Source organism: Sus scrofa, chromosome 5, assembly GCF_054392235.1.
Source record: "Sus scrofa isolate SSC_HxYL_T2T_F1_AM1 chromosome 5, Sscrofa_HxYL_maternal_Yorkshire_Landrace_v2.0, whole genome shotgun sequence".
Lineage (NCBI taxonomy): Eukaryota > Metazoa > Chordata > Mammalia > Artiodactyla > Suidae > Sus > Sus scrofa.
In genome coordinates this window covers 55,543,416-55,555,818 of record NC_139387.1, presented here as the reverse complement: position 1 = coordinate 55,555,818, position 12,403 = coordinate 55,543,416, and the positions used below count along the sequence as shown (strand labels likewise).

The 12,403-nt window shown below is 40.1% G+C and overlaps 1 protein-coding gene across 20 annotated transcripts in view; it reads left to right on the top strand.

The window, feature by feature from the left end:
- Positions 1-12,403, top strand: part of IRAG2 (inositol 1,4,5-triphosphate receptor associated 2) — a 124,674-nt gene that overhangs the window by 33,172 nt on the left and 79,099 nt on the right. For 11 of the 20 annotated variants that reach the window (XR_014803694.1, XR_014803696.1, XR_014803695.1 and 8 more), the window contains exons 8-10: positions 1,770-1,887; positions 4,842-4,892; positions 10,697-10,795. Coding sequence is in view for 17 of the 20 variants with exons in the window: in XM_084956521.1 (XP_084812647.1) it covers positions 1,770-1,887; positions 4,842-4,892; positions 10,697-10,795 (268 nt within the window). In the remaining 3 variants the exon portion in view is untranslated. The remainder of the gene's footprint in view (positions 1-1,769; positions 1,888-4,841; positions 4,893-10,696; positions 10,796-12,403) is intronic. The other 9 variants (XM_084956525.1, XM_084956529.1, XM_084956523.1 and 6 more) reach the window with 1 other exon arrangement.

Here is a 12,403-nt window from a genome sequence, read left to right as displayed (position 1 = left end):
AGTTCTTTCCATTCCCACAGCTGCCGTGTGGTTCAGGTCAACATCCCCCGCTCCTGCACCATCGCAGCGACCTTCTGATTAGGTGCCCTGCCTTTTCCAAAGCTGTGCCACCCCAGCAGGAAGCCTCCTCTTAATTGCTAGGCTGACCACATCATTCCGCCGGCTTTAAACACTCCAGTGGATCCCTTTCACATTCAGGATCAAATCCAAAGTCCTTCATCTGGTTTGCAAAGCCCTTCATGATGAGGCCTCTGATACCTTATCTCTAATTGTCATTTCCCCCTCTAGGCTCCAGCAGTATCTGACTGCTTGCAGTCCCTCAGGGAGCCATCTGTTCTCTGTTCCTCTGTCCCCCATTTCCTTCTCATTATCTCAGCTATATTCCTCTTACAGTGTCCACAGAACTTGAGTTCATGCCAACCAGTGTCTTCTTATACTGTATAACGATAAAGATGGTCTCTTTACCTTTCTAGGCTAAAAATTCCAGAAGGGCAGCATTCTCACCATTGGGTTCGCATTTATTCAGTACCTAGCAAATTGAGTGGCACAGAGTTAGAGCTGAATAAATACTGGTTGGGTGATCAATGTCATTTCTTAGTAAGGAAAAAACTGTACCTTCTTCCAGACCCTGCTCAGAAAACAGTTTATAATCTTTGGGGAGATTCTTTTTACAAATAGGTAATTTCATAGTATGGGTTACCAAGATACATTTAACAGGTTTCTTTTTGTTGGGTATTTAGTTTCCTTCTAAGGCTTTGTTATTGTAAACAATACTCTAATAAACTAGTTAGATAATCTATATCATGGAGTTCCCATCGTGGCTCAGTGGAAATGAATTTGACTGGTATCCATGAGGGCGCAGGTTTGATCTCTGGCCTTCCTCAATGGGTTAGGGATCTGGCATTGCTGGGATCTGTGGTGTATGTAGGTCGCACACGTGGCTCAGATCCCATGTTGCCGTGGCGTAGGCTGGCAGCTACAGCTCCGATTGGACCCCTAGCCTGGGAAACTCCATGTGCCACGGGTGTGGCCCTAAAAAGACAAAAGACAAAAAATAAAAAAATTTTAACAAATAAAAAAAATATATATCGTATGGAATACACATACTATATATAAAATAGGTTAACAAGGAAATCTACTCAATACTCTGTAATAACATATGTGTGAAAAGAATCTGAGAAAGAATGGATATATGTAGGTGTATAACTGATTCATTTTGATGTACACCTGAAACGCAACATGGTAAATCAACTATATTCCAATAAAATTAAAAAAATAGATCAGATAGAGATTATTTGTAACATTTTTTTGGTTTAGTTGTCATCTCCTTCACTAGTATGTAATTTCTCCAAGGGTAAGCTTCATATCTCTTTTGCCTAACATCACAGGTCTTCTTGCAGGGTACAGTATCTGATCATGGTATTATTCAGTAATATTTGTGGAATCGCATTAACTAACATTATATCTTAGTAGTAGAAGAAAAAAACGTGAGTCAGCCAATGATGGATTTTAAAGGGAGTTTCCAAATCTTTATCTTCAGGAATATGTTTGTTTCCTTCTGTCTTTTTTCTTCCACCATATCTCACCCAAATCCCTTCCTTTTCCAAGGGCTGTGAAAGATCTTGGGTATATTTTTACTATTGTTGGCATCTGGTTTGAGTTTTCAGTGGTTTTCAACTTGAGTCCAAAAATAGTCTGTGGCTTTACTTAGTATCTTTGACGGTTATATTTGAGGTTTTGCTCATTGCCTTCTCCCCCCGCCCCCACAGTGCCCACCAGGCTATTATGAGAACAAATCTGTTAAAAGAAGAACTGGAGGAACTGAAAATTAGTGTGAATGCTTCGGAAGAGCAGAAGACCAAGATTGTAGCCCAAAACAAACAATTAGTAAGTCACTCAAGTACTTGGACCTTGGCTTTTAATTTACATAACTGACACCTAAGAGGGTTTACATGGAGGCAAAGATCAGAAATCAGTAGGCTGATGAATGAATTGGTAACACCTTAGAGAAGTAAAGGCAGGCAGGATTTGAAAAATTGTGTTTTTCTTTTCAACCCAGGATAAAATTTCTTTTTTTGCTCTTCTGCTTTTTAGGGCCTCACCTGTGGCATATGAAGGTTCCCAGGCTAGGGGTCTAATTGGAGCTGTAGCTGCCGTCCTACACCACAGCCACAGCAACACCAGATCTGAGCCTCATCTGTGACCTACACCACGGCTCACAGCCACGCCAAATCCTTGACCCACTGTGAAAGGCCAGGGATTGAACCCGCAACCTCATGGTTCCTAGTTGGATTCGTTTCCACTGCGCCATGATGGGAACTCCCAGGATAAAAATTCTTTACAAATTAAATATACTTACAATGGTTTGTGAAGATCTAGAGTGCCTTCTTAAGTTAGTAAATGAATTCATAAATATCTGACACTAAACACCACTTAGATTTTTCCAAAATTTTTTTTCTGTGAAACTTTGATCTTTTCCTTAGGTTTTAGAACAAAATCCATTATCTCAATACATACAGGTTCCTAATAAGCTCCATAAATCAGTCCTTATACTAAATAAGCACAGGCTTGTAATTTTTATTTACCTTATTCTTTATTTTTATTTTATTTTTTTGGCTGCACCAGTGGCATGTGGGAGTTCAGGGGCCATGGCAGTGACCTGAGCCACAGCAGTGACAATGCCAAGTCCTTAACTGCTAGGCCACCAGGGAACTCCAGGGCTTATAACTTTTGGAGCAAAATATTATTTATCCTAAGCTTTAACTTAGCTGCCAGAGAAGTAATTGTTTTTATTGAGAATGTTTAAACAAATATCTAGAGCTTTAGTTATAATTTTCAGAATCCTGATATCTTTCAGCAGTATTCTAGCTTTGTGCACCACAGCAGGGTCAGCTGAAAGCCATTCAGACTGATTATTTTTAGGTCTGTAAGTCATCAGGAGCCTTTGATCCCAGGCCTGTGTCTTTCACTCGTGACCTCCTACAAACAACATAGCTTGGCTTAGGTCTTGCCTCAAAAGTGAAATACGGGGACTAGACTCATTGAGTGTCAGGTGGCCCTGCAAATCTCTGTGAATGCATTGCAAGAAAGAATCAATCTGGAACTGCTGAGGAGCTTCTAGGTTGAAGCCAGGTAGAGCAATGATCAAGAGCCCACCACTGGGAATCAGACTGCAGGCTTTCAAGTCCTGACTCTGAGGGCTGTGTAACTTTAGGCAAACTATGTAGCCTTATTAAGTCCTCTGTGAAAAATGGACATGGCCATCCTACTTACCTTAGACCTGGGAGGGTTAAATGAGTTAATACATGGAAAACAGTCAGTGTCCTTTTTCCTCCTAGGAATGGATGTTAGCTGCTTCTGTTAAAGTGCATAGTCTTGACAGATATCTCTGATCCTTTGCACTTGTACAATTCAATGTTTTACAATTTCAAAATAATTTTTTTTTTTGGTCTTTTTTTTGCTATTTCTTGGGCCGCTCCTGCAGCATATGGAGGTTCCCAGGCTAGAGGTTGAATCGGAGCTGCAGCCACCAGCCTACGCCAGAGCCACAGCAACGTTGGATTCGAGCCGCGTCTGCAACCTACACCACAGCTCACGGCAACACCGGATCGTTAACCCACTGAGAAAGCGCAGGGACCGAACTCGCAACCTCATGGTTCCTAGTCGGATTCGTTAACCACTGCGCCACGACGGGAACTCCTCAAAAGAATTTTTGATGTTTCCTCTCATTGGTCATCAAAGAAATTCTATGAGGTAGAAACAGAAGTTGCTGTTCTTCATTTCAAAAAATTAATAGAGTTATAGGTGAGGTTTAGAAAAGTTTTGGTTATTCAAAGTCATTTGTCTAATGGTAGAGTGAGAATTGAATTCACATCTTCTGGTTCCAACTCTGTGGTGGTGTATGTTCCTTTATTCTGGTACTAGTAACATCCTGGCCTAAGATGATCTCCCTTTTACTTTAATGTTATAAAAGTAATATCTGTTCACTCTACAAAAATAAGGAAATGCATATTAAGAAAGAAAACAGAAGTTCCCATTGTGGTTCAGCAGATTAAGAATTCAGATCTGTATCCATGAAGATGTGGGTTTCATCCCTGGCCTTGCTCAGTGGGTTAAGGATCTGGCACTGCTGTGAGCTCTGACATAGGTCTTGGATGCAGCTTGGACCCCATGCTGCTCTGGCTGTGGTGTATGCCTGCAGCTGTAGCTCTGATTCAACCCCTAGCCTGGGAATTTCCATATGCCTCCAGCATGGCCATAAAAAAAATAAATAAATAAAAAAGAGAGAAAGAAAACAAACCCATAAAATCCTTACCCTACCCTATCCACAAGATGTATTGTTAACACTTTGGCATAAATCCTGTCCTGGGATATTTTTTCTTCTGACGGTTCTGAATTTAGGGCTCCCACTTATAAAAGACTTTTTGATGTTCCCATATTCTGGTAACGTTGAATCTCGGAATACCCCTAGCTCTAAGCAGAAAGCTGGAACTCTGTTTTCAAGGTGCTGTGTAAATGGATGAGTTCATACATACTGTCCTAAGTGGATGAGAGTCAAATAGCAGAGGAAAAAGCCAGGCTATTCCTTTTTGTTTTTCATCTTTCCTGCCTTGTCATAGTTAGATTGAGTCAAAAAGAGTGACTTCTCAACAGATCCCAAGAAACTAGAAGCCAAAGGCTTCACCCCACGCTGAGGATATTTTCAGAGTAGTCTCATTTGTTGTCTATTAATACTGTTTTCGAGGTTGATAAAAGGAAAAAAATGTTGATAGCTTTGGAAGCAAATATTTGGTATTTTCATAAACTTATCAAATATTTTAAATGACTTTTCTCTTAATCAGGAGACAGAAAACCGGGCTCTGATTCTTAAGATTCGGATTCTCCAAGAAGAGGTACGATGAAATTGTTGAGCAGGCATAGGTAAACATATGGAAGTCATACAATCCTGGGTCCTGACCCTGGGTTAAATAGAAATCATGCGACTCTTCAGGCTCTTGGGGGCCACAGACCAGGTTGCTTTGACAAATGAGGAAGAACAGATAGGATTTTCCTGTTTGGACAGAAATGTGTTGTTACCTTTGTAATCATCCATGGAAGAAATGGAATTTAAGAAATTCAGATTTAAGATGAAATGTAATGAACCCATCTAAAAAGTATACAAATCAAGAGGGAAAGTATAGACATTATCTCATAATTTTCTTTTATTATTCCCCTGAACTAGGTGGCAAAGATCTTTTCAGTCTAAGACCCAGATCTTAGATTCGGTGAAAGTCTGACCTTAGATAAGCCATTTATCTTTTAGGGGGTTAATAGTACCTATTCCTTATAGTTATTTTAAAGATTAAGATAATGTATGTGTCTCCAGTCTGAACAATAACACAGACAGTGATTTTGAAGAGGAAGAGCTCCCAGCCCCTTTTGTACCTTTTCTTGTGGGGCATGGAGAACACAAGCCTGTGGGGACATGACACTGTCCATGAATAGTCATGGCTCCAGGAGACTGATGTGGGTGTCTGGTCATACATTTTTGGTTGGGAAAGAAGTGTCATTAGGAAAGTTAAGTCCTTCATTTACTGCTATCTTAGAGGGAGGACTCTTTTTTTTTTTTTTTTTTGCTTTTTAGGGCCACACCCACAGCAGATGGAGGTTCCCAGGCTAGGGGTTGAATCGAAGCTACAGCAGCCAGCCGATGTCACAGCCACAGGAACGCCAGATCCAAGCCACGTCTGTAACCTACACCACAGCTCACGGCAACACTTTAATCCACTGAACGAGGCCAGGGATTGAACCCTCAACCTCATGGTTCCTAGTCAGATTCATTTCCGCTGTGCCGTGATGGGAACTCCTACCTTTTTTTTTTTTTTTAAGTTTTATTGAAGTATAGTTAATTTACAAGGTTGTGATAATTTCTGCTGTACAACAAAGTGATCCGGTCATACATATACACATATTCATTCTTTCTCAGATGAGTGAGGACTGCTTTTGAGGAGGCAGATTCCCAAGCATGAAGAGTCGGTCATTGCTTTATTAAAGGGAAAAAACAGATCCCAAATGACCACTGCCAGTAGACAGCCACTATGTCTGCATCTTCCTAATAACCCACCTCTAAACCAGCCTCGTAACACAGTGTTGTGGCTGGGATCATTGTGACAGCAGGGTCCATGTTTCATTTTACCAGGGGACAGGCAAAGACCCTCTGATACTGCGGTTTTTCAACTTTTGAGAAGTTACAAGCATCCTTGTAAACATATTTCTTAATGCTACGGACCCTCTCCTCAGATATACACACAACACTATATATACCTCTGGGGTCATCATGGTTCACACGCCCCAGGTTAAGAAGCTGCGCTCTGATGGCCGGGGGTGAGCTGCACAGCAAGGAGGTTCCCGTGGCCCTTGCAGAAAGCCGCTGCCTCCAGCACTAAGTCTCCACTGGACATTTACTTAGTGAAACCGTGTTTGCACACTTTCGAGTGAACTGTCCCTTTTGAGTAACTGATGTCACTTTCTAGACTCAAATTGAAAAAGTCAGTTAAGAGAATGAGTGGATGGTGGTAGCTTGGAGTGATCAGGCAGCCAGCATCGACCGCCGTTCCCTCTCTGGGCACCAGGCATGATCTTATTCCAGACCCAAGTCATTGTCCCTGTGCAGCCAGCCTCACTGGAAAGCAGGGAGGGTAGGTACACACCTGACCTGTAAGATGCTCAGTCCTGCTTCGTCATCATTCTGGGAGAAAGCTGGAAACATTCCATTGCATGATGGGTCCTGTTGCATGTTCCTTCCTTTTGGGGAGGTTTCCTGTTCTGAGGACGCTCTCATATCCAAGAATGAGCTAAGGTGGGAATGGGCACTGCAGGCCTCATTCCTGAGGGAACTAGTTCTACTCTTAGAGGTGGATGGTTGCACAGCTTTTTAAACGCAACCATGTCAGCTTCTTTTGCTTCTCTCTGGGATAAATTGAAGATCTCTGAGGGTGAGAGTTTTTATCCACTGCTATATCATAAGCTTCTGAAAAACAGTGACTGGTATGTAATAGGCATTCTGTAAATATTTGAACAAATGAGCATGCCGTTATAATAAATCCTGGTTTGTTGGCAAAAAAAAAAAAAAAAGATGATGTATGTGAAGCCGTTTAGTCAACCATAATGCACCTCATTTATGTTAGAAAATATTAGTAAAATCTCTCTAAAAGAAAAAAATTCTATGCAATATATATGTTTTAAACAACAGAATTAAAGCATTGAAAGAACAGGTAGCAAAGCTACTAGTAAGTTACTATTTTGGAGGAAAATTCTCTATAGGTACCTTTTCAAAGTCAATCATTATGCATAGTTTTTTGTTAGGGCTTTCTATAGGTTTACTGGAAATACTTATTTTGTGTTCATCACAATACTGTGATGAACAGTCTGAAGAGTTATCTAGAACGTGGGCCAAGTGGACATTAAAAAAATCATAGTAGGTTGGAAAGAAATAATAAAAATTGGAAAGAAGCCCTACATTAGATTTAGCCATGCTAGAAGGCCAGGTTTCCATCAAACAAAATGCTTTACAAGTAAGTTCCTGATATAAAATATTTTTCTCATCATATTTAAGATGATTGGCATCAAGACTTGTACCACAGCCATTTAGAATTGAGATAGAAGGAAGAAAACCTAGAACCCATGAATAGCATGACACTTATTAACATTAGAAAAGGCACATAGATGTCACTACTAGCTAAGATTACTTTTAGGAGGTAAAAATCCCATGCGTCGAGTTCCCATTGTGGTGTAGCGTACACGAATCTGACTAGGAACCCTGAGGTTGCAGGTTCCATCCCTGGCCTCATTCAGTGGGTTCAGGATCTGGCATTGCCGTGAGCTGTGGTGTAGGTTGCAGAAGTGGTTTGGATCTGGCATTGCTGTGGCTGTGGTATAGGCTGGCAGCTGTAGCTCCAATTGGACCTCTAGCCTGGGAACCTCCATATGCTGCAGGTGCAGCCCTAAAAAGAAAAAAAAAAGTCTGATGTGTTGTGAAGATTAACAGTACAGTGGTTTGAATAGTTATTCACTTTCATTTATTTATTTATTATACGCACCTTCACTGGGAGATAGACCGTCGTAGGTGCAGAGGTTACAAGCTTAAGCAAAAGAGTCCATGTGGAATTAGCATGTTAGGTGGTGATTAGAAGAGCAGAAAATAGAATTGGGGGAGTGCAATTTAAACTAGGTTGGTTAAGGAAAGTAGAACTGTGAAATTAATTACTTGGTTAAAAACTGGAAAGGAGAAATTCCCTGGTGGCTCAGTAGGTTACAGATCTGACATTGTCTGTGGCATGGGTTCGATCCCTGGCCTGGGAATTTTCACATGCTGTAGGCAAGGCGAAAACTAAGCAAATAAACACACAAAAACTGGAAAGGAGATTCATCTGGAAGAGTGCTCCAGCAGAGGAAACATCAAGCCCAAAGTCCTCAGGCTTTAGCTTGCTTGCTCTTTTTGAGGGACAGCAAGGCCAGTGTGGCTGGAGCAAAGGGAACAAGTATCAGAGCTATGGGGACTTACACCTACGAGGGTCTCACACAGGCATTGTTTGGACTCTGGCTGTTTACACTGAGATGGGAGCTGCTGGCCAGTTTTGAGCAGAGGAGTAATATCATCTAATTCCTGTTTTACCCAGATAACTCTGGCTGCTGGGTTTAGAATCAGCTGTAGGGGGGCAAGGGAAGAAGCCAGGGGACCAATTAGGAAGCCCTTGTAATAATCCAGGCAAATGCTGGTGGAGGCTTAGACTGAAGCAGAAACAAAAGAGGTGGAGAAAGTGTTTAGGTCAGCAAATGCTTTATAATATATCCAAAGGTATTTATTATATATCTAAGTAATATGGAACTTTGCTTCTGATTGCTTGTGATGTCTTAGTGAAATACAGAGCAGGGTCATGGGCTGAGAGTGAAGGTGTTGGAGGAGGAATTTCAAGGAGAGAGAAGGAATAAAATGGGCCAGGAGCTGGCAGAATTTTTGTAAAGGACTGGAGAGCAAATATTTTTAGGCTTGCTTGGCTCGAAGGCCTTTGCAACATCCACTCCTACCATTGCGGTGTGAAAGCTGCCACGGACAATGTGAAAACAAGTGGGCTCAGCTATGTTCTAATAAAACTTTACAAAACCAGGTGGTCAGCTAGCATTGGCCTGCAGGGATGGAGTGGGGAAGTTGTTATAGTTAGCAACCCTCCCTGCTCCCACTTATTTTTTTTTATTTTTTTGCTTTTTAGAGCCGCACCAGCGGCATATGGAGATGCCCAGACTAGGGGTTGATTGAAGCTGTAGCTGCCGGACTATACCACAGCCACAGCAATGCGGGATCTGAGCTGAATCTGCGACCTACACCACAGCTTGCGGCAACACCGGACCCTTAACTCACTGAGCAAGGCCAGGGATTGAACCCAAGTGCTCATGGATACTGGTTTGTTTCATTACTGCTGAGACAGGATGGGAACTCCTAGCAAACCCTTGATTTAGGCATATAGCCATGTGAATGGACAAGGATTATATGATATGATCCCCAATAAACATTGAGGTCTATTTGTATTTTTCTTTAACAAAGTGTATCTGGAAGGATGCTGGTGTGGAGTGAGTGGCAAGCTGACATTAAAAAAATACCAAGTAGGGAAGGGCCAAAGGAATGAATGGAAGAGATGTGGAAGAGAGTGATTATAATGATTGACCATGGAAGAGTTTTTTTTTTTTTTAAACTATTCAATATTTATTGGAAGGCAAATCAATATGATAATGTGAGAACACTAAGTGTACAGACTATAAAAAGAAAATTGTTTTTAATTTGAAGATGTCATGATGCTCTACATAAACAAGAAAATAAATGGGCAAACTATTAATATCAATCAGAGCAACCTGACAAGATCAATATACAAACATAAGTATTTTTCTAAACCAGTAGCAACCACTTTAAAAATGAAATAGAAAAAAAAATCTTTCACACTAGAAATAGAAGTATTTAATAATATAATCCAATCAACTAAATCTATATAATACTTTTAAAAATTTTATTTTGATTAAAATATGGTTGATTCACAGTGCTGTGCTAGTTTCTGCTGTACAGCATAGTGTCCCAGTCATACCATATACAATCTTTTTCTCAAACTGTCTTCCATAGTGGACTCTCCCAAGAGACTGGACATAGTTCCTTGTGCTGTTCAGTAGGACCTCATTGCCTATCCATTCTAAATGTACCGTGGAAGAGTTTAAGCTGAGTCAAGAGGGGACTGAGTTCATGGGAAGGTGGAAGGATAATGAGAAGGTAGTAGAATCAATGGATTGCAGGCTCCAGTAGGGATTGAAGGTTTGTTGATGCTCAGAGAGGTAATCTGGAAAGACAAGAAGTGGTGGTTAAAGAGTGAGATGCTTTTGCAATTACAATAATGTAAGGGTCCCAGTTGCTGGTAATGACAGTTTGAAGGTATGACTATGGAGTGAGTGGTCAAGAGGTGGAATAGAAAATAAGATGGGATTACCAAGAGTATTCCGGATGATTTTGTTAACAGGATCATGTTATTTTTGGATAAAATCTAAAGTTTTGTCCCTTAGTTTAAAATGGATTACGATGTCAGTGATGAAAATACCACTTCCTAAAAAAGATTTTGTGATGTCCTTTGATTTTTTTTTTTCGGTCTGAATCTAAGAATACTATCTTATTTTACATTAGAATGCTAAGAACATGATGGATATATATAAATTGGAAAAGAAGATTGAGGAATTGTTTAAAACTGAGAGAGAGCACCAAGTAAGCACTTCTCAAATCCTGGTAAAATATTTTCTTATATCAAACTAATATTACTCTATGAAAGTATATATGACTCATTGACACAATAACCTTTGGTTATAAAATTTGGAATTTGTACTCCTCTAGATGTCTCAGTTATATAACAGACAGTTTCTGTTTTTTTAATGTAACATCTTTACTCATATATAATACACATGCCATTCAATTCACTCAAAGTATACAGGTCAGTGGTTTTTAGTATATTCAGAGTTGTGCAATCATCACCAAATCCAATTTTAAAATACTTTTATCACTCAAAAAGAAATCCCTTTAGCAGTCCCTTCCCTTTCCTTCCCACCCCAGACCACCACTCATCTGCTTTCTGTCTCCATAGATTTAATTTACAATTTTGGACATTTAATATAAATGGAATCATGTACATTATGTGGTCTTTTGTGATTGGCTTCCTTCACTGAGCAGAGTGTTTTCAAAGTTCATCCATGTTATAGCATATATTATTCCTTCATTTCCTTTTATTGCTGAATAATATTCTGTTGTGTAGATACAACAACATTTTGTATATCCATTTATCACTTGATGTCCATTTAGACATCAAATGATGTCCATTTGGACTATTCTGATTTTTTTACTATTATGAATAATGCAGCTATGAATATTCATGTACAAGTTTTTTTGTGTGTGTACATATGTTTTCCTTTCTCTCTCTCTCTCTCTCTCTTTTTTTTTTTTTGTCTTTTTGCCCTTTCTAGGGTTGCTTCTGCAGCATATGGAAGTTCCCAGGCTAGGGGTCTAAAAGGAGCCGCAGCCACCGACCTATGCCAGAGCCACAGCAATGCGGAATCCGAGCCGCATCTGCAACCTACACCACAGCTCATGGCAATGCGCTGGATCCTTAACCCACTGAGCAAGGCCAGGGATCAAACCTGCAACCTCATGGTTCCTAGTTGGATTCGTTCTTTTTTTTTTTTTTTTTTTTTCCTTGAGTATATACCTAGGAGTGGAATTACTGTATCATATGATAACTGTATGTTTAACCTTTTGAGGAACTACCTTTTGAGGAACTGCCAGACTTTTTTCCAAAGTGGCTATACCATTTTATTTTTACCAGCTGCATCTGAGCATTCAAATTTCTCCACATCCTTGGCAACACTTGTTATGGATATATGTGTGATATATATATATATATATATATATATATATATATATATATATATACACATACATATATATACTTTTATATATATATATATATCACATATATATATATGTGATATATATATATATATATACTTTTTTTTTTTTTTTTGGCTGCACCCTTGGCATGAGAAAGTTCTGGGGCTAGGGATTGAACCCATGCTGCAGTAGTTATCCGAGCTGCAGCAGTGACAAAGCTGGATCTTTAACCTGCTAGGCCACCAGGGAACTCCTTATATTTTTTTTACTATAGTGGCAATTTCTTTTCTCCTTCCTTCTTTCCTTCTTTCGTCTTTTTAGGACTGCACTTGCAGTGCATGGAAGTTCCTGGGCTAGGAGTTGAATCGGAGCTGCAGCTGCTGGCCTACGCTGCAGCCACAGCAACACCAGTTCTGGGCCAGGGATTGAATCCGCGTCCTCATGGATACTTGCTGG